Source organism: Momordica charantia (assembly GCF_013281855.1).
Source record: "Momordica charantia cultivar OHB3-1 chromosome 5 unlocalized genomic scaffold, Mcharantia_2.0 BLBB01000005.1, whole genome shotgun sequence".
In the NCBI taxonomy this organism is placed as follows: domain Eukaryota; kingdom Viridiplantae; phylum Streptophyta; class Magnoliopsida; order Cucurbitales; family Cucurbitaceae; genus Momordica; species Momordica charantia.
The window spans coordinates 3414075-3438666 of NW_028275163.1; the positions used below are offsets into that span (position 1 = coordinate 3414075).

The 24592-nt window shown below is 36.7% G+C and overlaps 4 protein-coding genes across 8 annotated transcripts; 3 read left to right on the forward strand and 1 right to left on the reverse strand.

The window, feature by feature from the left end:
- The first annotated feature begins 687 nt into the window (after positions 1–687).
- On the forward strand, positions 688–4400 carry LOC111016280 (rho GTPase-activating protein 3). Its single transcript, XM_022291598.2, has 5 exons — positions 688–1447; positions 2581–2701; positions 2814–2933; positions 3193–3423; positions 3567–4400. The coding sequence occupies exons 1-5, from the start codon at positions 777–779 to the stop codon at positions 4083–4085; spliced, it is 1662 nt and encodes a 553-aa protein (XP_022147290.1). The 5' UTR covers positions 688–776; the 3' UTR covers positions 4086–4400.
- A 276-nt stretch (positions 4401–4676) lies between these two features.
- Positions 4677–7715, reverse strand: GIF3 (GRF1-interacting factor 3). 2 transcript variants are annotated; one of them, XM_022291599.2, is made up of 5 exons: positions 7564–7715; positions 7363–7470; positions 6380–6456; positions 5589–5673; positions 4677–5508 (listed from the first exon to the last, which is right to left on the reverse strand). In XM_022291599.2, exons 2-5 carry the CDS (start codon positions 7438–7440, stop codon positions 5098–5100), a joined length of 651 nt encoding a protein of 216 aa, XP_022147291.1. In that variant the 5' UTR covers positions 7441–7470; positions 7564–7715; the 3' UTR covers positions 4677–5097. The 2 variants fall into 2 exon arrangements, with proteins under 2 accessions (XP_022147291.1, XP_087980701.1); XM_088124575.1 differs by having other exon boundaries at positions 4677–5484; positions 7363–7691.
- Positions 7716–8675: 960 nt separating this feature from the next.
- Positions 8676–15382, forward strand: LOC111016320 (DHHC-type zinc finger family protein). Of its 3 annotated transcripts, none has more exons than XM_022291676.2 (8): positions 8676–9155; positions 9478–9718; positions 9957–10048; positions 10509–10635; positions 10731–10816; positions 11218–11283; positions 11745–11873; positions 14563–15382. In XM_022291676.2, the coding sequence occupies exons 1-7, from the start codon at positions 8964–8966 to the stop codon at positions 11859–11861; spliced, it is 921 nt and encodes a 306-aa protein (XP_022147368.1). In that variant the 5' UTR covers positions 8676–8963; the 3' UTR covers positions 11862–11873; positions 14563–15382. The 3 variants fall into 3 exon arrangements, with proteins under 3 accessions (XP_022147368.1, XP_022147369.1, XP_022147367.1); XM_022291677.2 differs by lacking the exon at positions 14563–15382 and adding an exon at positions 12511–13576; XM_022291675.2 differs by lacking the exon at positions 14563–15382 and having other exon boundaries at positions 8677–9155; positions 11745–12119.
- A 3631-nt stretch (positions 15383–19013) lies between these two features.
- CIPK9 (CBL-interacting protein kinase 9) lies at positions 19014–24390 on the forward strand. Of its 2 annotated transcripts, XM_022291674.2 has the most exons (14): positions 19020–19409; positions 19528–19590; positions 20786–20857; positions 21021–21128; positions 21223–21303; positions 21653–21706; positions 21841–21966; positions 22059–22148; positions 22368–22490; positions 22718–22825; positions 23340–23456; positions 23548–23604; positions 23896–23970; positions 24077–24390. In XM_022291674.2, the coding sequence occupies exons 1-14, from the start codon at positions 19233–19235 to the stop codon at positions 24149–24151; spliced, it is 1326 nt and encodes a 441-aa protein (XP_022147366.1). In that variant the 5' UTR covers positions 19020–19232; the 3' UTR covers positions 24152–24390. The 2 variants fall into 2 exon arrangements, with proteins under 2 accessions (XP_087980699.1, XP_022147366.1); XM_088124573.1 differs by lacking the exon at positions 22718–22825 and having other exon boundaries at positions 19014–19409.
- Positions 24391–24592: the final 202 nt, after the last annotated feature.

Genomic DNA, 24592 nt, shown 5'->3' on the forward strand with positions numbered 1-24592 from the left:
CGACTTAACATTGTAGTCGTGCCGAAATTGCTTTCAAGACAATGGGTTTATCTATGTGCCGTATTCATCATAATTCCCTTTAGGTTCGAACAGAAAATTGTCCAATAATTTTCCGAAAGTTGTTCTAAGTAATGAAATATAGATAAAACCCAAATGCAATCACCCAATCAAATAGCTAAAAAAGAGCCAACCTTAATCAAAATGATCAAAACATCTATTCTTAGATTCAACAAATATCTTCAAAACATAGCAACTCAACCAACAAAGAAGAGTATTGACTTCGTCATTTGCTTTAATTTCCCACTATTTTTATGGCCACATAAGAGAATTGAAATTAGTTGAGACTCTAGAATCATCATGATTAAGTTAAAAGCTCCCATTTTCTTAGAATTAGGAGAAAGAAACAAAAAAGAGAGAGAGAAGAGAAAGTAGTACCAAAAGAAGTATGGTAAAAGTGTTTGAGGGTGGTGATACAAAAATGGTAATCTTCTTAGATACTGTAGAAAGCCATTGATGAGACAGACAACAGACTTGTGCTTGAAAATCCATGGCAGCAAAAATCAAAACCAAAGAGAAAAAAAGAAAAAAGAGAAAAAGGGACATGTAATGCAATGATTCAAAGAAGGGGTCCCAATTCCAAATACTGATTGAATTCATCACTGACCCATCTTCCATCTTCCACTCTGTAACGTATAGAAAAACAGCCATAAAGCTTCCAAAACATAATCACACTCTTATGCACATCACAACAACCAAATTGGCACCAACAAAAATATATGAAAACCCAACAAATTTTGCAAACCAACTGTCTTTATCCCCTTCCCTTTTCTCTCCCAATCCCCCCATTAAATCTTTTCCCCATTCATTCATTCATTCATCCATCCATCCGTCATCTTCTTCCTCCTCCTCTCACTCACCCCACCACACCGCACTCTGTTTTTGCATCTTTACCCATCACTTGTTTTCAAGCAAGAAGAGGAATGACTCGCCTATTTCGATCCAAATCGTGCGGCCACGTCAGAATCGCGGAATTCAAGCCGCCGCCGCCGCCGCCGAGCTCGTATTACGACAGTGACGATGAGGACGAAGGAGAAGAGGATGAGGAGGAAGAAGAGGACGATTATTATGATGGGGTTGGGGTAAATGAAAATGGGTATGGCGTGATTCTGAGAAATTCGGTCTCTGATAATGAAGACGAGAAGCGGGAGGAAGCTACTAGGCATGGTAATAATGGGAATCAGTTTCCGATTCTAGACATTCTGGTCACGGCATTGAGGAAATCGCTGATTACTTGCAGTGTGGAGACGGATGATGTTTGTTCGATGGATATTAGCTCGCCGGTGAATGTGAGGCACGTTTCTCATGTTACGTTTGATAGGTTCAATGGGTTTCTGGGTTTGCCTACTGAGTTCGAGCCTGAGCTGCCCACCAGAGTTCCCAGCGCTAGGTGAGTGATAGAACCCAACTTTTGATTTCTGAGAATGCGAGTGAATTTTGTGGAATTAGTTTCTTCTCTGCGATGAATTTTTGGTTACTGTTTCTGGGTATTGGATGGTAGTTGGATTAAAACTTTAAGTCATTCTTTTGGCTGCTTGAATTGGCCAAATTGAAGGCAAAAAACGAACCAGTTTGCAGTTTGGTGCCTTGGTGATTCTTTTTTCTTTCTGGTGAAATCATTAGGGAGATGGAGTTTTACTTCTGTTTTGGTTTCGTTTTGTAGCTTTTCACTTCTTCCATCTGTCATCTCTCTCCCTTTCTCTCTTGGGTTTCTTGGAATTCGTGTGATCTCAAAGCTAGATCAAGATGTGAAGTTGCAGCTTTTGAGGTGCCATGGCAGGTAGATGTTTGGAAGGCATTCCAAGGACGGTTACTTTAGAGTGCCTTTCGCCCAACGAAAGAATCTGCTTTACAAAATCTTTTCAAGTTTCAGCACAAAAACCAGGACAAGAAAATGTCCCTTTGTTGTATTTCTCTCTCTAAAGTTTTATCATACACAACATCCAGAGAATCCTTGGCTTTCTGAGCTTCATGTTACAGAAGAGGGGAGAAATGTTAAAATTCTTTGGATTATGAGACCTTAAAGGCAATGTTTTCAGCAGTGCAGGACTGGAAACAGAAGACTGGTAGAGAGATATGGTTATGTTATAATTCCTCCTCCATCATTGATAAGGAGTATTGATAAGGAGTTTTGTGTGAGAGCGAGAGCGAGAGCAATTTATGAAGGATGGCTGTCACTAGACATGCTTATTGTTGGATGTCGTTGTCAGTCATTTTGCATAAGATTGTGTTGAACTTAATAGGTTTACATGTCGATGAGTATTTTCCATTCGACTAAGAATCCAACTTAGTTCGTTTGCTGGCATTCTTCGTTCATTTTCCTGAATTTATGCGTTCAATATTATCATGTTAATACAACTTGATGCAAATATTATCATATGATTTGAAACACTTCCTGAGGTTGGTCATTGAGTAGGCAAACCTGTTTGAACTTTTGACATTTCTAATGCAGTTTGAACCGTTTTGCTTCCCCTCTATGCTAACTAACTGTCTATGTCGCTCAATCGCTTTGTTGTTGTCCAGTGCTAGCGTTTTCGGAGTTTCTGCCAAGTCAATGCAGTGTTCTTTTGATGACAGAGGAAATAGTGTCCCAACAATTCTTCTTATGATGCAAAAGCGGTTGTACTCAGAGGGAGGTCTAAAAGTATGTATACAGTACTTTTTACTCTAATCTAGATTGCTGGGACATGTACATTCCTCTTGCTAACTTCACTATTCAAAAGTTTAATTATAATTCTTTCTTGTTACTATTGAAGGCAGAAGGAATATTTCGAATAAATGCTGAAAATAGTCAAGAAGAGTTTGTCCGAAACCAACTAAACCGAGGCGTAGTGCCACAAGGCATTGATGTTCACTGTTTAGCAGGCTTGATAAAGGTAATCTCATACAAAATTAACCAACTGATATAATCAACTTTCTTGTTTCAATCATGAAATGGAAAAACCGTTCAGACGCAGTCATCAGAACTTCCATGTTTTTGTTCGAGCTGTTTAGCTTTTAGAAGATTGTTCTCTAAGGTTTACTGTCAAAAAGTTGGATCTGCAAAGATAATCAATATTCGATACTCTTGGCTTCTTGGTTTTATCATTTTTTATATGATCTTTTTATGAGAGCTGGCTTTCATCTCTTCTACAGGCATGGCTTAGAGAACTTCCTACAGGAGTGCTCGACACGCTATCCCCAGAACAAGTGATGCATTGCAACACAGAGGAAGACTGCACTCAACTGGTCAAGTTACTCCCTCCCATGGAAGCTGCTATCCTTGACTGGGCTATCAATTTGATGGCGGATGTCGTGCAACATGAGACGTACAACAAGATGAATGCACGTAACATTGCAATGGTTTTCGCACCAAACATGACTCAGGTGGGTGTAATCACCATTGTTATTTTAATGACTGCAAGAAATCTATCCTTCAAATACATGATGATTTCTTTCTATTAGATTAGCAATATCACTAAATCCAGGCACTGTTATGAACTAAAGGCAGTTCTCCTAATTTGGTGCAGATGGCTGATCCTTTGACTGCACTAATTCATGCTGTACAAGTAATGAACTTGCTTAAGACCCTTATTCTTAAGATCCTTCAAGAAAGGGAAGAATCAGAGGCTAGGCAGCAGTCCTCTTGCGTGGATCCTCCCAGCCATAAGAACAATACCACATCTTCAAATTCAACCAGTGGTGAACCCACAAAGCTACATTCGAATGCTATCACTGGAACAGAATCTGCAAGCAACGACATGAGATGCACCAGTTTGGATGCAACTGACCACAACTCCGGACAAAACTTTGAAAGCTTTGAAGAGAAAGATGAAGAAGAAGAGCAATACCATTCAGCTTCTGGAAGAAGTACTCCAATCAGATACGGAATCGAGACGTTACAAAGTGGATGTAGAGAAGGATATGAAACAAGTGACTGGCTAAGTTTGAGAAAAGGGGTGAGGAAGCTATGCAGGCACCCTGTATTTCAGCTGAGTAAGCCAACTAAAAAGAATAGAAGTTTTGGAGTTGTAACTTGTAAGTATTAGGAAACAAGGGGGAAACCTTGCATAGAACATCTGCCGACTGCTAAGGAAGGAAGTTGTGTCCTGTCCACCTATTCCTTAGACTTTCTGCTTGGGTTTGTGTAAACAGTTCTGGTAAAACAGATGCGAGTGTGTGATTATTAACTGGTTGGAATTGGATAAATCTCAAATGTTCCTGAACAACCGAGTGCTTTAGATCTCTAGAGTAAGAAGAAAACTGGAAACTGCATTTATGGAGTCGTCTTTCTTCCCTTATGAAATTAAGATCACTGAGATTGATTCCCGAGGTAATGAAAGAGTATCCATTTCTTTTATTAATTGAACCATTAAATGTTCCAAGTTGCACATATAATAACAGGGACTTCCAGTGTTCAGAGTCATAATTTTGGTCATCATGTCATCATTGGCGCACTTCAGAAAAATGCTGAAATCAGATTACAGTATCAAGTAACAGCATGCTCATACAGCTATTGAGATTAAATTTCGCTTCAAATTTACCTGTCTATTTTTAAGATCATTGTTTTAATTTGGTATGGCTGCATTTTCAGATAAGTATAAGCAACTGGTCTAGATAAGATTCAACACTGAAGAAAATAGAAATAAAGAAATAACCATACCTTATGGAAGAACAACATTGTCGGACAACTTTCCTTTGCATTCAAAAGTTTGGGGTCAGTTAAAGAACCGACTGCTAGAAAACCTCAGTAGAATCATATTCTAACCAACCCTACAGATTTTTTCGCAGGTTGTTAACAAAATGAGAGAGAAATGGGAGAACCTGCCTCGACTGGCCCACCATTACCTCTTCGAACTACGTCTGCCATCTATTGCCAAGTGTGGAATTAACTGCATATCATGACTCTTACAGCACAACTTACCTAGATAAACTAAAACAATTGACAACTTCGGGTTCTTTGCTCAATCTATTAATATCACCAGAGCATGGAAGTTCTACCGTACGACGCACCTACTATTAACAGCCACACGTGCATGTGGAAACAGCGGTAAGGCTCTGTTACTTCGTCTCATCTCCATCACCACCACCGCCACCACGCCCAGCACCTGAGCTCCCCTGACCATCAGCACCTCCCACATCAGCAGAGTCCTGCTTGCCACTTCCACGGGCATCGGTTTGCCCTGTACTTCTAGCAGGGCCTCCAGCACCAGCACCCCCAAGGGCACCCTCAGTATAATGTGGGTGTTGCATGCCATTGTTGGCCCCCCCAATGGATCTTAGTCCCATTTGGCCTTGCATTGCTTGCTGGTGTTGCTGGTGTAACTGCTGCTGGGGATCCTGTAACTGATGGGGGTTGCCGAACTGCAACGGGACTTTCGGAGGGAAAAGTCCCGATTGCTGTGCCATGATAGCTGCCTGAGGGTGCTGCATATAAAAACCCCCTTGCTGCATAGCAGGAAGTGGGGCCATCTGACCATTATAACACAGGTGAGTAAGATGTATAAAACACCATCAAATTAGTGAAAACAGAGGCCAACTTAATTACCAACCTGTGGAGGCATAGCTGGTGCCTGCGGCTGGGCATCAGCAATTGCAGCTAAATACATCAAATTCTTCTGAAGTTGAGCTTGATACCTAATCACAAGTATAGTATTAACTCGAGTGCAAGCTTATGCACACTACAAGTACCGAGGGAATTGAACTCGAGCAAAATGCATACTATAATTGGGAAAATTGAGAGCCATGTATGAAAAATGGATTTTAAAAACCCAACACTTCAACAGTCCATGTAACACACAAGCACATGACTGCTGCACGAAAAAGGATGCTCAAAAACGAAATAATATATATATATATATGCACAAAATACTACCTCGGTATAAATTCTGAGTATCTAGTTGATCCCATTCTAGATAAGAAATGCATACTCGATCTAGACCCCTAACTACGAAATTCAGGCATTAGAAGCAAGATCTATAATGATTTTTTTTTTTTTCTTTGGTAAGAAACATCAGGGTATGTTAACAAAAAGGCAAGCACAACAGCCTAGTGGCCGAGGGTAGTACCCTCGCCCAAAAGGAGAGTTTGCACCCATAGATGCTTCCAGCTCCTGAACTCCAAGCTACAACATCCTTACTTTCACATAACATCCATGGTAAATCATTGCTTTTACGTGACATGAACCTCTCAGAACTGTACTGGATCTCACTAAAAAGATACCATACTATCGTGTGTCAAGTTTCTAGGACCACCGGCAATTACATAAAAGAAATGCAACAACTTCAAAGAGTCCATAACAAACACCATACACAGTAATGTTCACCAAGGGGGGGTAACTTACTGAGCACATTCAGCTAGTTTCCCCAGATTTTGGTTGTCCAGTATAGCCAATATCAACTTTTTGTTCTCATCAAGATACTGCATGCAGTAGAAAGTATTCATTGTTGATAACTGTAACTCAAACTCAAGCATCTTAATAAGGATCTGACATGGATCACTTAACTAAATTCATATTATTTTATTTCGATTAACACCCTAACTTTAAAATATCCAACGATGAAAAGAAAGAAAAACCAGTGTTCAGACCTTATACAGTAAGAAAATGTGAAGAAAAGCTCTGAATCCACTAATAAAATTATAAAAGACGAGAAAAATCTCCAAAATTATAATCGGCCACTGCAACTTCGACCTCCAATATTAAATTCTCAACTAGCAGTCTAGCAGACTAGCACTGTGACAAAACTCAATCCCCGACCCATATGTCCAACAGAAAATTACCCTGTCGTTCTCAATTCTTAATTAAAGACATGAATTCATAATATGCCATTTCAAGTTAGCAAGAACAATAACCTCTTGTCCTTTCTAACAAGAGAAGGATAGTGATAGAAGCTTTATAGAAAAGCATTATAAGTGAACCCACATATGCTTCCTCCCTGTTTTCCTCTAACGAAAAAATTCACTGGTAAAACTAGTGAAAGCAGGGATAAACCATGCGATTCAGGTAGCCTATGAAAAGGGGTACAAAATAATTACATGGTGATCTCGAGCTACTATATCCATGGCTAAAATAATAACCCCACCCCCAATCAAGGTGCCTACTTAACTTGGTTCCTTCCATCAGCAAATATCTAGTCATCAAAGGACCCATTCATATCGAAACTATTAACTTATCAAAAACAAAGGCACTTTTGCAGTAGACCACATCCACGGGCAATAACAAAGCTCCATCAAATCAAACCCACCACCCGAATGGGTGAAGTCACTGCCATAAGTGGGTAAAATAGACGTTTAAGAAAGAAGTAAAGAAGAGAGAGAAGAGCATGCCTTTTGAATCTGCTCGGTGGTGATATTCGTGGGGGGAAATGAAGGCATCATGGGCATCATTTGCGGTGGTTGCTGCATCTTCAGCTTTCCTGGATATAAACCCTAGCCCTAACACTCGGAAAAGAAATTTCCCAAGTCAACAGGGGGTGAGGAAAGAAGGGGAAAAAATGGATACCCAGAAGAGGCAGAGGGAGAAAGAACCTGTCAATCGCAGAAATAGAAGTTCTGTGAGAGCGGATTTGAGGGAAAATCTCTGGTATGTCGCTCGCTGAGGTTTAAAGACAAAGAAAGGAAGGAAGGAAGAAAAATCCCACAAAAACAAATGGGGAAAAAGTCAGGACAGGACAAGAAGATTAAATAATAAATTTAACAGATTTTTTTTTTTTTTTTTAAGATTTGTTTTCCATTTGGAGTTTCTTGTTTCACCAAACTCGACATTTGATATGGTCGCACTGTTCAAACCTTCACTTGGGCCTGACCCAATTTCCCTTCCCCTTCTTTTTGTTCTTAAATTTATTGGATGTTCTTGGTGGTTTTTTTTTTCTTTTTAAAATTTCTTTTTAATACATCGAAGATAAAAAGTATTCAGACTTTTAACCTTTCGGTCAAAGACACAGGTGTCAATTACTACTGAATTAAACTCATGTTGGCTCTTGATCCTTCTATTTATATAATTTTTTATGGGTTTCAAATGAGTTTTGACTCGATTTCCCTCGATTGAATTTTTAATATCTTGTAATTTAATTCAAATACAGTGTCAAATTATAATGGATCTAAATGACATATAATTTTGTCATTATTTTTTTTTTGAGAAATATAATTTTGTCATTATTATTACACCACTAACCGACATAACTTTACACGTTCTCGAAGGCTGCATTCATGACAATCATCACTAGTTTCTCCCTCATTTCTTCTTTTTTCTCTTGAAAGAGGATAAAAGCGCTATTCATTGAGTAAAGGGAGGGTTTGCTACAGTGATTCGGGCAGTTGGTGGCCTCTTCCTCTTCGAGAGTTGCGGGTCTTTGCCGCTGCATGAGTGGTAGCTCACGCTCACTTTGATTAGTTGCCTTCTTTCTGAGCCTATGGGAGAAGGCATGTTTGCACGCTTTCATATAGAGAGGTCGATAATAGACTTTAAGTGTCAAAACGAGTATAGCTCGACAATTGATGTATATCTCAAACTTCGACGTAATTTTAAGTAAGCATAGTTTAGTATTTGACATTCAAATCTCCGTGCACCACATTTGTAGTATTTAAAAATTTGACTAATTTAACCTAACTTTAATTTTACAAAACGAAGAAAAATCAAGTCAAAGTGTTATGCAAAATGATTTAGCTAATTTCCCCAATTTGAACTTCGTTAGCTTCTTCAAGTTCGTGTTGAGGGATGGCTTCAATTACTTGCCGCGGGCAGGGACTCTGCAAATCTCGTCGCTACTCGATTTCTTCTCTAATTCCTTCGAAGAAAGTTGTATGCTGATCAAGCGACGAAGTTAAACCTGGCGTCCGATATCTGGAAGCGACTTTTCGCGCCAAGAAGCAGAAGATCTGCTCCGATTACCCCGATTTTCCGGCTTGGTCGGCAACTCAATCAAAGAATGGAAGTTCTCAACCCCTTCAAGCTGTGTACGGGCCTCAAGTTCCTCGGCTACTTCATGGTTGTCTTGGTTTTCGCCATCGTAGCAGTGTCCTACTATGCTGTTGTAGTGCTCACTTGGGGCCCCAAATTACTCATGGGAGGCCTCAATTCTTTCCTAGCGTTCTCCATCATCATTTTATTTCATGTTCTGGTACTGATTCTTTACATTTTGATGTTTTTGGTTGTTGAACTGAATTTCGGATTTCATTTGGAGTAATTGTTCCTAGCCACCTAAGAATTGAACTCTACACGCTTGTTAAATTTAGTCGTGCATCAATTAGATATGCGGTTCTAGCATCAATTATGATACTCCGCGGTAGATGCCTCTACAAATGGGATCGGAGAAATGCATTTTTTAGTTAGATGCATACAATGGCGCTTATTCTGATCTGGGGGGGGGAAGTAACGAGTTATGAACTAGCGAACTTTGACACCGAGACAAATTATGTGAAGACTGCCATCTTGTTTTGCAGCTTTTACTCTTGTCATGGAGCTACTTTATGGTGCTCCTTGAAGATCCCGGTCCGGTACCAGAAAATTGGATATTGACTAGTGAAGCAGAGAATATGGAGGCTGGTAGTTCGTCATTGCCGGAACATGATCCAACCGAGGCTTCCACTTATTCAACTTTAGATGGTGCGGGGAGAAGACATACAGCCTATTGTCGTCAATGCCAAAATGGAAAGCCACCACGCTGTCATCATTGCTCCGTTTGTAAGCTACTTAGCTTCAATACCATTCCTGCTTCTCTTTATTTTTTCACACAATCCCATGGCAATGATTTTGTTCCTAATGAGTTATCGGTCTTCTGATTTGTACTACTCTTTCCTATTCATTAATCTCGCTTTGTTTCTGAATGTCATTCCACTCTTAATATTATTTTTACAGTTATTAACATCTTCTTATTTGAAATTATTAAGGATTATTTAAATCTTTCCATAATGATCTGTAGGTCAAAGATGTGTTCTTAAGATGGATCATCATTGTATTTGGGTAGTGAATTGTGTTGGAGCGTGCAACTACAAGTTCTTTCTTCTTTTCTTGGTAAAATCTCAACCCACCTCCTGGCTGCCAGCGAGTTTTCTGCCTTAGTACGTGAGAAATGTTGTAGGAATTTTTCTTTCCTTTTCTGTAGGATGGAAAATCCACGGAAATTTGGAAGTATAGTTTCTGGCTTCCATTCATTCTACTGAATTTAGCATGATAGGGGCGCAGTGGTGTTGGAACAAGCACAGGATATGGCATGGTGTTGCTGGTGAAATTACTTTGTCTCCAATTTGTGATTTTGTTTCAAGAAGTTCACAGTAACCGAAGTTCAAAATCATTTTGTCCTATTATATAAAGTTCAACATATTTGTTTTGTATCTATAATATAAGACTTGACTTTTGGATGGATGAGAAAGCATGTCGAAAATTATATGTATATATGTGTATATATTTATCATTTATTTATAGCTATGTGAAATCTCTCTTCTAACCTACTTCCCCCTGTTTCACCCCCAAGCTTTACACATTCTTGGAGACAACAATGGATACGCTTGTTTTGCTGCCTAGTTTTATCAAATTTTTTGATCAAGCTAAGAGTCACTCCAGTTCTCCTGCCAATCTTGTGATCATTTTTTTAGCTTTTGGTAAGAAGTTCAACTGGTTTGTAGTTTACGTTTATATAAAATTGAACTTACCCTTTGATTTTCCAATATTTTTATGTGTTTGTACCTTGATGCAGTTCTTAATTTAGCCTTCGCACTCAGTCTTCTTTGTTTCGTAGTTATGCATGCAACTCTCCTGTTGAGCAACACAACATCAATTGAGGTAATGAACTTGAGTCTGCACTTGCTTTATATTTCTCTTTAAGTTTGCTTCAGATTGGATTATCAATTTCCTTTCCTCCAGCTGGTTACTGTCGCCTTAATCTCACTTATTTTCCCCATCGTGCACTGTGTATTGGTCTTTTCCCACAAGTGCAAGATATATGTCACATCACCTGGTGGAACTAGAATTGCTGGATTATTGGTCACGAATAAGATAAAAATCATTCTTCTAATACACTTTTTCAAATGTGCAATTCGAACCTTTGTGGCCTCAAATTTAAGTAACCATTACACTAATTGAGTCATTAATTACTGAGAGACCTGACTGCCTTATCAAGCTCTGCAGATGCCAGTCTTTCCTTTTTACTAGCAAAGGTTCCCATTTCACCATTACATTTTCAGGTTCACGAGAAGAGAAGAGCAGTTCAATGGAAGTATGACCTAGGCAAGAAGAAAAATTTTGAGCAGGTAATACACCTTTGTATATGCCATCTTGAATCTCTCTCTCATTAGTAGATGATAATTGTCATATCTTTAAGAATCTAATGTTTTTGTCGTGAAAATATTTTATTTGTATTTGTCTGGTACAGTTTTATATTATCTGCTGAAAACATAGGTTTGCACTCTTAGTTGAATCAGGATGCAGTAGTTTGTGGTGGGAAGAGAATACAGCATGTTATTGGATATTGAGAATTCCTAATGTAAAATGTAACTAGTTTTGTCCTATTAGTAGGGAGAAAAGAAAAAAAAAAGACAACAAAGTGTCATTCTGGTATTATATCTGATATCAATGTCTCTGATTCTCTGAATGCATTTGTTACATCTTCCTCTTGGAAATTGATCTTCCAATGTTTGGTATAATGACAGAAGTTTAGTCTCGTGTTTAGATCTTATAATGATGTCGTGTCTCATGTTCTTCCCCCATTAAGGTATTTGGGACAAAGGCGGCACTGTGGCTTTTTCCATTGTTCTCAAAGGAGGATTTAGAAAAAATTCCTGCGCTTCGAGGCCTGGAATTCCCAACTCGTTCTGATGTGGAGGCTTGACACTTTTTCCCGGTACTCCAGTCAGTGTAATATATTGTATTCATTTGTTTATTTTCTTATGTAACCAATCGCGCATGAAACCTTGTTGTATGGTCCTTCTGTGGGTGTTTCTATTTATAAATTTGAAATTTTTTTAGAATGAAATGTAGAAAACAGCTCGTAGTTCCCAGAAGTTAAGCTGTACTCATTTTTAGGTTGTTTTGCACCGAGTAGAACTGTTCATTTTTCGCCTATAGGAGCCTTTAATATTCTCATGAAGTCTCTCTTTTTTCTTTTTTCTCTTTTCTAGTAATTCTGCAGAAACATGAAAAGCGCATTGCATGAACTGATATTCATGTTTTGGGAAGTCAAATTTATTTTATGAACCAATTATGATTTTACACTGAACAAGAAAAATTGTATACCAGTGATGGCAATAGCTTATTTACATATAGAAGTAGAATTGCTCGTTATATAGTTTTGTAACATGTAAATCTGGGTCAAATGACAAATCTAGGGTGGGTGGGTCCCCTTGAAACCTAATAGAACTGGCCTTAGAGCAGACAGGTCTGCCTAGAAATAGATGGAGGTGGAGCCCCAATATCCCCATTAACCCCAAAAAACAAACAAAACAAAAAAAGAGTAAATCTTGGTCATCATCTAATTTCAGGTGATTGACCATGATCCAAGGATGAAACCAAGGAGGAACTTCTGTCCATGGAACTGCAGAAACCAGAGATGAAAAGAGAGATCAAAATGAAGATGGGGGCGATCATCAGAACAAGGCTGACAGGTACCATCCACTGTTGGTTCTGTGATCCATGGAACCGAACCGCCCACCAAACCATCAAAAACCCCCCCGAGACACTTGCCAAAACTAAAACCAGACATGCCCACACCGCCTTGGGCTCTGTGTTCTTCTTCCTCTTCCTCTCTCCTTCTTCCTTAGGTTCAGTTTCTGCTCCCGCCTGCATTTCTCTTGTGTGGGACAAAGAAAAGGAAGAAGAAAACTCACAAATGATCCATTGGAAGAAGAAGACGGATTACGAGAGAAACCCCAATAATCTTAGCTAGCTTTAATGGAAAAGGCCTGTGCAGTGCTGTGCTGTGCTTGAGGATGTTAGAAAGAGAGAGAAAGTGAGAGAGATTTGCAAGTAAAATAAGAAAGTCGCATTGAGTAGAACGTCACGCGTGGCTGATCAAAGTTGGTTTTGTCGATTAAAGGAATATAAATATAAGTGTAGGATCGGCATTAATTGGCAGCGATCAGTAATTGGCGTAGCTTGTATCTGGGGTAGAGTTTCATTGATTTATTGCCTTTGTCGTGCCATGCCACCCACCGGCTACACCTCTCTGTTTCTTCATTTCATTAACTCTTTCATTGTTTTTTCTTCTCATGCAGCTCAATTTCAGCTTCTGTTCATAGGTTTACTGTTCTCCATCCATAAGCAAGTAGCAAGGTTTTTTGTTTTTTTTAAGCTGATGTGGGGTATGGGGATTTGAGCCTTTGAATAAAAGCCAATTACTGAAGCTATATTCATGTTGACCTGATTTGAACCTTTGATCTTTAGGATAAATGTATAATATCTTAATAATTGAGTTATGTTCAGGTTGGTGAGATAATTAAGGTTATCAGGCAACTTTTTGGTTTTTTTTTTCTCTATATATTCAGTTACACTGTGTTCATTTTAAAATTTTGTATTAAATTGTGGGTGATGGATGAGATTTTCTTTCTATTTTGGAAGGTGGGATTGTTTTTTTAAGGTTAAATTTTAAGTTTTGTCAAGTTTGTTTATAATAGGTCTTTCAACTTTAAAAGTATCTAATTAAGTTCTTGACTCTCAATTTTATGTTTTATAGATCCTTAATCCATTCACATATTTTAAATTAACGAATCTATTAGACACAAAATTGAAAATTTATAGATTATTAAATATTTTTTAAAATTTATAGACTAAACTTGTAATTCAACCTGGTTTTTATTTTCACTTATGTTAGTCAACTCTGTCAGATGCATCTTCATCATAAACGCGTTTCATTCCAACTCAGAAAACCATGGTTTCTTAAATAAGTTAAAAAAAATCGGTTTGTTTTTACTAATTTTTAGAAGAAAAAAACTGCCCTACTTTCCAGCAAAATCCCCCTTTGAAACACCCAATTAAACTCAAGCAAACAAAAACCTTAACCACATGAAGACAAGACCGTCTCTTTTTGCAGGCGTGGGATAAAACTTATGACAACTCCTTTATTATACAAATAAAATACAAACAATGGTTATTCAAATAATATTGTGAATACCACAACTGGGTTAGGGTTGGTCATGTTATATATATATAATATTACTACTTGAATCAAATTTCAGCAAAAAATTTTGGCCTTTTTTCTAGATTCTAGTCCATATGCAATCATGCTTTGTCATTCCTAACAGCCAAGGATCGTTATTTATTTATTTATTTCATATTTAATTTTCGTCTTCTAAAAGTTGAAAGATTTCAAATTTTCGAACAAGAACGATATATTTTTTATTAGTTTGGGATCATTTAAGTAGATGCAAAAGCAAATACATGTAAGTTTTAAGCACAAATTAAGAAGATAAGATTCTATCATTATAGAGATATGAATAGGTGTCGTTGAACACTAAGCTTACCATCAAGGTCAGATTTAGAGTTTCCATTGTTGATCATCATCATCATCTAATTTCAAAATTTTGAAGTTTCAACAGGCTGATGGCTGACATGGTGTGATGGTGGAGCTGCCCAAAGTAGCAGAAGCAGTGCTGTGATCCATGGAAGCAGTGCAGAAACTAGAGATGAAAACAGACATCATTACAAAGATGGGAGCAATCATCAAAACAAGACTAAAAGGTACCATCCACAGTTGCCTGTTTTCTCCATGAAACTGAATCTCCCACCACCCAAAAACAAGCCCTCCCACCATGCTTGCCACCGCCATTGAAACCCAACATCCCACCTGCTTGTAACAACTCTTCTTCTTCATCTTCCCAGCTTCTCTCTCATCTTCTTCCTTCGTTCCTGACTCCATTTCCGAACCCACCTCCTGCTTCTGCAAGAACTGGATATGGCTGAAGCAACCAAAAAAAAAAAAAGGAAAAAACAGAGAGAGATTACTGCAGAGGGATTAGGAATTGGCAAGTTTTGTAGGCCTGAGAGAAAGCGTGGGATTTTATCAAGGTTTGAAATTAGCAATCAGAAATTTGACGTAGCTATCTGGGGTTAGATTTTCATTGCCTTTTATGATATAATATATATGCCACGCCCACCAATGCGCTAAGCCCTTCGATTTGTAAACAACTCTCTCCTCAAATTTGAGATCATCTTGGACTCAAAGTGTAGGTTAATACTTGATGTATTATAAGCTTTGTTGGGGTAAAACCAAACACGTGGCTCTCTCCCATTGTGACACGTGTGTTGCTTGGGCCTTAGCTTGATTGCAACTTGGGTAAGTTTGCATAAAGTCAATTGCTATGTTAACAATAGATCCACTAAATGACAGATACAGGAACGACGACTGCAGTTATATTATCAAGTTTTCTAATAGTCCCCTATAAAAGACAGAGTCCTACCTTTTTAAAGGTATGCAATCTCTTTACATTCAACTTAATCTTAGCTCGACGTCAGTTTAGACTAAGTTCTAAGCTTCAGAGTATATGGTTGAGCACCACATCGGTGCAAGTTTCTATCCATAGCAAGTTTCTATTCATAGGTTGCCAGTCATCCCATGACGTGTCACCCTGTCGGAATCCTACGTCTACAAGTTTAATCCAAATATGTGAGCTGTTTTGTTAGTGGTTTTTGGTCTTTCTAATAAAGCCTACTGATTTATAATTACAAGCCTATGCAAAACTACTTCCATTTGCAATATTGGAACCATGTTTTCTGGTTTGAGATATCCAATTGAATATGTGATATGTGATGTGGGTTCAGCTTATATTTAATGGAATATTCAACTTTGGCTGTAAACTACAGAAAGGACCCAACTGCATATAGCCACTCCACTGAACGTTTCTTCCGAAATATCATAAACAAACAAAAAAGTCAACTTCTTCTTCTTTTTAGAGAAACAAACAAAGCAAACCAAAAAAAAAAAAAAATTGATTTGATTCTTCAACCATATTCTTCCTATGAGCACCAACAAGTTTTTCCGATATTGATAGATTATATATTGAAGGTAGACGTTTATATCATTAAATAGACATCTGATGGACTATATCGTTGATAAACATTTATCAATATTGTTAGAATATATCAATTATATAGTTGATAGATGTAAATGAGTGATACACGAGAGGGAAAAATAAAGGGATTAGTACATACATAGTCTATTTAGGAGACCTAATTACATAAAAGGATTGAAAGTTAAAGAATTTACATTTTTGTCTAACATAATTCCAAAATTGATGTACTCATAATAGAAATTATAATATATCCATCTCAATATTAAATTATTAATAATATATGAAATTGGTAAATACTTATTAAAATATACCAAATCCCTAAAATTAAGCTAATTCAGATTTTTAGAATCCACAATTTCGTAACCCACTGTTTTTAGAAAACAAATTTTCATAACCTTTTCATCTACATCTTCACCACTTCGACTGAAACCCAACCATCAGAAGACTTGCCCGTCATCTCCATCATTTCCGCCGGTTGCTTCAGAAGACTTCTCATCTTCAAGGTTCTCATCAACGTTATCTTCGGCGGCTTACGTCGCATTTATAGGGCAACTCGACACCGGCTAGTCGCATTTATAGGGCAACATCTTTTTTTTTTTTTGTCACCGGCTACGTACCCAAGCTTCTGATCTCCGGCGGCCTCCGTTGCATTTATAGGTGAACATCATTTCAATTTTGCACAGAATCGAGGTATATATTTCTTATTGTATATGCTCAATTTAGGTTTCTTTTTTTGACAGAATATGTTACTCTATGTTTCCATTATCTATTCCTATATGGTATTATCATTTATAACATTGTATATTTGAGTATATATAATATAGTGATACTGATTAGGATATATAATATATATCTAGGAACAATTTCCATGGAAAATGTATTAGGATATATAATATATCTGAACTTTACATGGGAACTTCGGTATTACATTGGTATATACGAGTATATTTTTCTTTATTCGTTTGTTCTGAGTAATGTATGTGTGGGGATATATAGTGTTTAGATAAGGATATATATTATATATCAAGATTTATGTATCTCGATATATACGGATGGTGATTTAAAGTTAAAAATCTATTGGATATATACCGTTAAGGATTTACATCAATACAAATGGATAAATTTTATATCTCATGATGTGTAGTCTATGTTATATCGGATATATTATATATTCAATATGTTATATTTTATATCATGTCTTATAGAACTTTTTTGGCCTTGAACTAGGATTGTTTCTCTTGGCAGTGGCGTGCAAACAGCATATTGATTTTTTTTTTTGAACAAGTTCGAATGTGAGAGTAGTGCAGAAAATTTAAATTACCATTTTGAAACATTGTAGCACCGTGGACCATAGCAGAAATCGAAGGGAAACTGTTCGTAGCATCGTAGCGAAGAAGAAAAAATGGAAGAAAAAAAATGAACGAAGAAGAAAATCCCTGGGCGGTGAAGGAATAAGAAAAAAAAACGAGAAACAAAAAAATGGAATAAATCTTATTTGAGGGATTTGGAGGAGAGAATTAAGGAATTTGAATTGAGATAATATCTACGGGGCCCACATTTATTAAATGATTGTGATTTTAATTTATGGAAATAACAATTTAATATTTAAAAAATTCAAATTCATTAATAAATGAAAATGCAATAAATAGGAGTAAATACGGAATTAAATTAAAATCTTACCTGCAGAAATCTAAAAGTGTAAATTTATAGAGATTTAGACAAGTTTCTAAAACAGGCCTACCAAGATATTATCTCAAAAATAAAAGTATATAGAAATATCTAAATAGACACGTATTATACTTTTAGAAAATATAATATTTGCAAAATCATAATCTTATTACTATATTTCCAAATATGACAATCTGCCATCCATTAAAATTTTCCAAAATATCTCGCATCAATAATAGAAATGTAATATGTTTACCTTGTTTATAATATTATATATATTAAGTGTTTTTATCACTCTTAACGGTTGCGAGACTATCCATATCTTCTATTATAAGGTTTTAAATTCATTTTTGATATAAAATTTTAAGTTTATTTTATTTTGATTCGTGAACTTATAAAAAACCAATCATTTAAATCGTTAATCATTACTTTTCCATTAATTTAGTATATATAGATGGCATGATTTTATATACTATATGGACACATGGACATATATTTAAGGCATATAGTTCGCGGCTGACATAGCGTTGGGTGGAGCAAGATTGTTTTTTAAATTTAATAAAATTACACATAGGTAACGATATACTAATGAAATATTTAAAAGGGTATTATTGTATCATATCTTTATTTAATAAAACTGTCAGCATAAATGTTGAGCAATAGATTTTGACTGATCACAAATTACAACAAATTTTTTAGTACAATAATTTAGAGATATGAGAGATCGAGCCTCCAATCTCAAGAGAAGAAGTATATGTCAATTACGTTGAGTTACGTTCATGTAAGCCAAAATTTATTATAACTATAAATAAATATCATCAACTAGATGAGCTAAAAAGTCCCGAGATTGTTTCTTACAATATATAAATTAATACAAAATCAAGTTTAATATTACGAATTAAATTGTCAAAGCGAGCATAGCTCAGTAAATGACATATACCTCCAACCAAGACGTTGTAAGTTTGAATTCCCTCTCCAACATACGAATTAAATTGGACAAAGTGAGCAACTAAGAGGTTGTGAGTTCAATCTCGAAAGAACATCACAAATTAAATTTATCCAAAAATTATAATTCAACTAATTAATACATTTTTAAGGTTAAAATTCCAGCCAGTGAGAATAATGGTATTGTAAAATATAATATTTGTGATAAATAATGTATTATTAGAATTGAGCATGCGTTGAATTGAAAGCATGCATTTTTGGAATATGGTTAAATTAATATTAATACAATAGAAGAGAAGATCCATTTTTGAATGATTACAAATAAACAAATGCAACGAAAAGATGTGGAAGAGAGAAGATCGGCCACGGAACATTCTTTCGTTCCGAAACGACGGTCCCACCTTATCCAATTGGGCCTCCTTCGCGCGTCTTTTTCCCCAATTCCTCCGATTCCACCTTTTTTTTGTTTGTATTTCCTGAATCAGTTCCAAACGACCAATTTGTTTTTGGAGCATTGCCGATTTAACATCGTTAATTTAGTTTCCCAATTCTTTATATTCCTTTTCGCCGACGGGGGGTGGAGAATGAACGTGAAAACTCCGGCGACGCGGACTCGGGTTGGGAAGTACGAGCTCGGTAAAACCCTCGGCGAGGGCACTTTTGCAAAGGTCAAATTCGCGAAGAACGTTGAGACCGGTGATTATGTCGCCATCAAGATTCTCGACCGTGAAAAAGTTCTTCGCCACAAGATGGTCGAACAGGTAAAATGGTCTTTTTGTTTCGTGGGGTTGTTCTTGTTTTGTTATTCGTCGGTTGTCCGGATCCACGAGCTTGATTGTTTATTGATGATGGCGATGGCGTTGGTGTTGGCGTTGGCAGATTAAAAGAGAGATATCGACTTTGAAACTGATAAAGCATCCGAACGTTGTTAAGATTTACGAGGTACCGTGATCGATTTACCCTGATTTTGTTTCCTTGTTATGTTGGACATTGTTTGTTTTCTTGTAAAGATTACGGGTTCACGTACTTGATTTAAAAGGCTTTATTTCACTTCTAAATGAAACTAATTGGCGAGTTGGTTGCTACTAATTTGGTATGGAAGGTTGTTACGCTTGAGCGATTGTGAAATTAGTAGTATGGACTTCTTTCTCGTGAAAAGGCATTTATTGATCAATTGCGACTGCTCTGTATGTGGAGCATGAACAATTGTGGGGTGAGGGTTAAAACCATTGAGCAATGCTCATGTTGGATTAAGGTTATTGTTGATGCCTTAGCCATTAAGTTACGCTCATGTTTGTAGTTTTATGTGAAATGTGTGAGATTAGTTCAATTTCGAAGTCAATGTATGAGATTGGTAGTAGTTTAATCTTTATGATGAGAGTTTATTGCTCTACAAAGAGATTGAATTTAGGATAAAACCAATTTGAGTGGGTTCATGGAATTAACATTTAATTCGAACGTTTGGTTGTATTATGATGCAGTATTTCTGTTTACATGTCGCTTAGCTTCTCTTGTTCTAGCTTGGGTTGTTGCCATTAAATACGACTTCGATATTCTTTTTCTTTTTCTTTTTTTCTTTTTTATTTTTTTCCCTTACTTTATTTCCATAGCTGTTGTGGTTTTGTGTGACTTTTGCCCTGTTCTTTCCATATTCTTAGAGGAGCCCCTTATAGATATATACGTTTTCTTCACTAAGTATTTTTCTTAATTACTTAAGAAGTTATGTTTTAGTATTTTGTTAGACTTAAATTAGTAATGTTGTCTTTGCAAACTTCATTGATTTGAAGTTCCGAGCGTAGTAAATAGGCCATATAATTTCACAGGATTAACAGGTTTTACATGTGCGATTGAACATTGTGCTGCTTACAGATTGTTTACATTGTAAAATGGTGCATCAGAAACAAGATGCCATCATTATTATATCTCAAGATAAATAGTAGATTTCTTTTCCCCTTATTTGTCCACAGAAGAGGAAAAAAAGAAGTAAAGATTCTTGTGAAAAACTGATATGCTAGTTTATAGTTGAAAGACATACTTTTCTTAGTACATTGTTTTCAATATTATAGTCAAAAAAGTGAAAAGAAAGTAAGATACTTTTTGTATGTTTGTGTCTGAATTCTCCTGTTCTTATTGATAGGTTATGGCAAGCAAATCGAAAATCTACATTGTCCTGGAGTTTGTGGATGGAGGCGAGCTCTTTGACAAAATAGTAAGGCATCGATGATGAGATTCATATTCATATTTGTATTTCACATTGTACTTGGATGTTCTCTATTGTTTCTTACCTAAATTTATTTGTAAGAGTTTCTGTATTAGCAGCCATTATTATTGCCTGTACATTTATATATTTCTTGGATAATTTCGATTTATAGGCTGCAAAGGGAAGGCTTAAAGAGGATGAAGCTAGGAGATATTTCCAGCAACTTATTAATGCTGTAGATTACTGCCATAGTAGAGGCGTGTACCATCGAGATCTGAAGGTTTTAGATGATATTCTGATCTTTCTTGAAACCTAACTTAGTGTTTGCAATTAGATTAGTGGACCTTAGTTTACTACTCTGTCTACTTTTGCAGCCTGAAAATCTTCTTCTGGACTCACACGATGTTCTTAAAGTATCAGATTTTGGATTGAGTGCATTTCCGCAGCAAGTACGAGTGAGTATTACTCATATTTTGCCAGACATTCTATCAAGATTGCTTTGGACAAGTGTTTTCTTTCTTCAGCGCTGTTGTTTCCCAGTTGCTTATGTCTCTTTCTTCATTTTCACTTTAGTTTCTTATCTTGTGGGTGAAATTTTTTTGAAAATAACGGATTCCAAATTGTTAGTAAGGGCATGTTCGAAGATGCTTCCATTGAATTTTCTTTATCAAAATACGTTGTAGCATACATTAGATGCCTCAAACATAGAATGGGATTACTGGTTTTTTTGGTATCAGATTTCAGTCGAGAAATATTCTGTTTCCTATAATGTCAAGAGAGATATCACTGACACAATTATTGCAGGCGGATGGCCTGCTTCACACTGCCTGTGGAACCCCAAACTATGTAGCTCCCGAGGTATATATACTTGTTCGTACTTCTATTTCGGTTGGGATGATTTTTCTATTTTTATATCTGAGTGAAGAATGTGAGTTATATTTCATCCATAAGTGTACTAAGTTGTTGCCTCTGGTTATGAAAAACTATATCAGGTGTTCAAGGACAAAGGTTATGATGGTACATCATCAGATATTTGGTCTTGCGGGGTCATTCTCTTCGTTCTAATGGCTGGCTTCTTGCCTTTCGATGAGCCAAATCTAATGTCTTTGTATAGAAAAGTTAGTTTTTATTTTTTATTTTATTTTATTTTTTTGTTTTTCCTACTAAACGGAGAGGAGTATTCTCAGAGTATATTTCATATGAATAACAGATTTCCAAGGCCGATTTCAGCTTTCCACCATGGTTCTCAAATGGTGCTAAAAAGTTAGTTCGTCGCATTCTTGATCCAAACCCTCTTACAGTAAGTTTATGACTCCTGTTTTAATTTACTCCCTCTTTTGGTGTGATCTTCCATAAAGTGTATGCCACTGGTCCCATATAGTGATATTTCTGAATGCTTGGTTAGATAGGAAATGATCCCTCACATATTTCGGTATATCGAAGAGTTGTAATTTTGTAGCCTCGAATGTGTCAACTGTTACTTTTATATAATCCTCCTTTTCTTTTCATTACACTGCAGCGAATAACAATAGCTGAAATTCAAGAAAATGAATGGTTCAAAAAGGGCTTCACACCTGCTCATTTTGAAGTGGAAGAGGATATAACTCTCGATGATGTTGATGCCGCATTTAGCAGCTCGAGGGTGAGAATTTTATAACCAAACTAATTGCTTTGAGCCAAAGGTTAATTTGGTGTAAATAAGAGTTAATGTCTTCATTACTGGCATTCATAACACACAACTTTTCTTGAATCTCTTCTTTTGGGTTGCTTTCTTCCTCACACACACACTTGATTCAATCCTATTAAAGACTAAAGTTCCCTCAAAAGTTGTTTCTTTAACTTCTCTTTTTCTTTTAATTGTTTACTCAGGAAAACCTTATAACAGAAAGAAAAGAAAAGCCAGTGTCCATGAATGCTTTTGAGCTTATCTCTAGGTCACCGGGGTTCAGTCTCGAAAATTTATTTGAGAAGCAGAAGGTACTTATATCATAATTTTTCTGTGTAGCAAGTTAATTGGTGATACATGTATTAATGGCAATGCAAAACTGCAATTGAAATTTTTAAGTAGTAGAAGAAAGATTCATGTTCGACTTTGAACTTTGATGTTACAATGACGAGTAGATTCAGAGCCCTAAGGGCGGCCTTATTGGTAAGGACTGTCATACCAACTTAAGGGTCTCAAGTCCGAACCTTTAGATGAGCTTAATACTAAAAACTCTTATATCTCCTGGGTCTGGGCCTTGAAGCGGGCGTAGATGCCTCCAGGTATTGGGGAGTAAACCTCCAACTCCCGGTTGAAAGAACAAAGACAGGTGGATTCAGTTGATTGAAGCATGTTAAATTAGTTAAAACTTATAAGACACAGCCTCCTAACGAAATGATAGTTTTGCAATAATATAGCTGTCCATATCCCGTTTCTTTAGGGGGATTGGTTGGATGACTAATTCCTTAGTGGTTATCAATTCTCTTGACTGAAAAAATTTATCTATAGGCTGATGCAAAGAGAGAAACTCGTTTTACTTCACAAAGCCCTGCAAACGAGATCATGTCGAAGATTGAAGAGACTGCAAAACCTTTGGGCTTCAATGTTCGGAAGCGGGACTATAAGGTAACCCAAAATTGACTGAAGGTGTAAGATACCTATGTTTCTGAGATGAGTTTTTTTGGAACTCTTGTAATGAGGTGCGATACCACTGCAGATGAAGTTGCAAGGTGACAAGACTGGGAGGAAAGGACAACTCTCCATAGCTACTGAGGTAGGGGAAAATATTATTAATGGTGAACATTATTAACTAGTTTCATTATCTGGTGTATCGAGCTCGTTTCAAGACAATGCAAAAGGACAGAGCTTCTAGAGAGTCTTAATTCTGAATTAACATAAGTTGCCCTCATCATCATCAGGCTCAATTTAGTGATTGGAAATTTAGAACCAAAGGCATGAAACTGTTTTCTTGGTTGGCACAAATTCCCCACAAATAGCTTTATTTGAAGTTATATGGCTTTCTTTCCACGCATTATGCAAAATATGTTTGCCCTTTCAACTCCAGGTGTTTGAGGTGGCTCCTTCCTTGCATATGGTCGAGCTTCGGAAAACTGGTGGCGACACGCTTGAGTTCCACAAGGCATGTCATCAGTATTCGTATTCAAAATTGCAAAGTAAATTCATCATTTCATAGCTAAATTGTACAATGCTATATACTAAACTTCTTTTGCATTTCCATATGACAGTTCTACAAAACTTTCTCTTCGGGACTAAAAGACATAATGTGGAGAACTGATGAAAATACTGTTGAAGGGAGCTAATCTCTCTCTCTCTCCCTCTCCTCTTGCTGTTACGAAGCCGATGGCAACATATCCTCAATGGGTCGATTTCTGTTGTCAGTCACACACGTCGAAACAACATCGAAACGTGGTGTATGAATTATAGAAGCATAAGAAGTCTACCTTTTTTTTTTCTCATCTCTCAGAACTCATTATATACAGAGTAATTGTACAAATAATATCAGTTTCTGAAATGAGAGAAGTGAATTGTTTGCATCTAAGAGTGCTTTTACTTTGATCTACTGTTGAGTTTTACCACAAAACTCGTATAGAAACACAAAAATAGATGACATGACAAAACTTCTTCTCTGCCCTATGTCCGTAGCTATCAAGAATGGAGATCAAACTAGTGAAGCTGAGGCAGAGTATCTTTTCTCTCCAGCAAACTAATATTGTACTGTGATATTGAAAATTATACTTTCA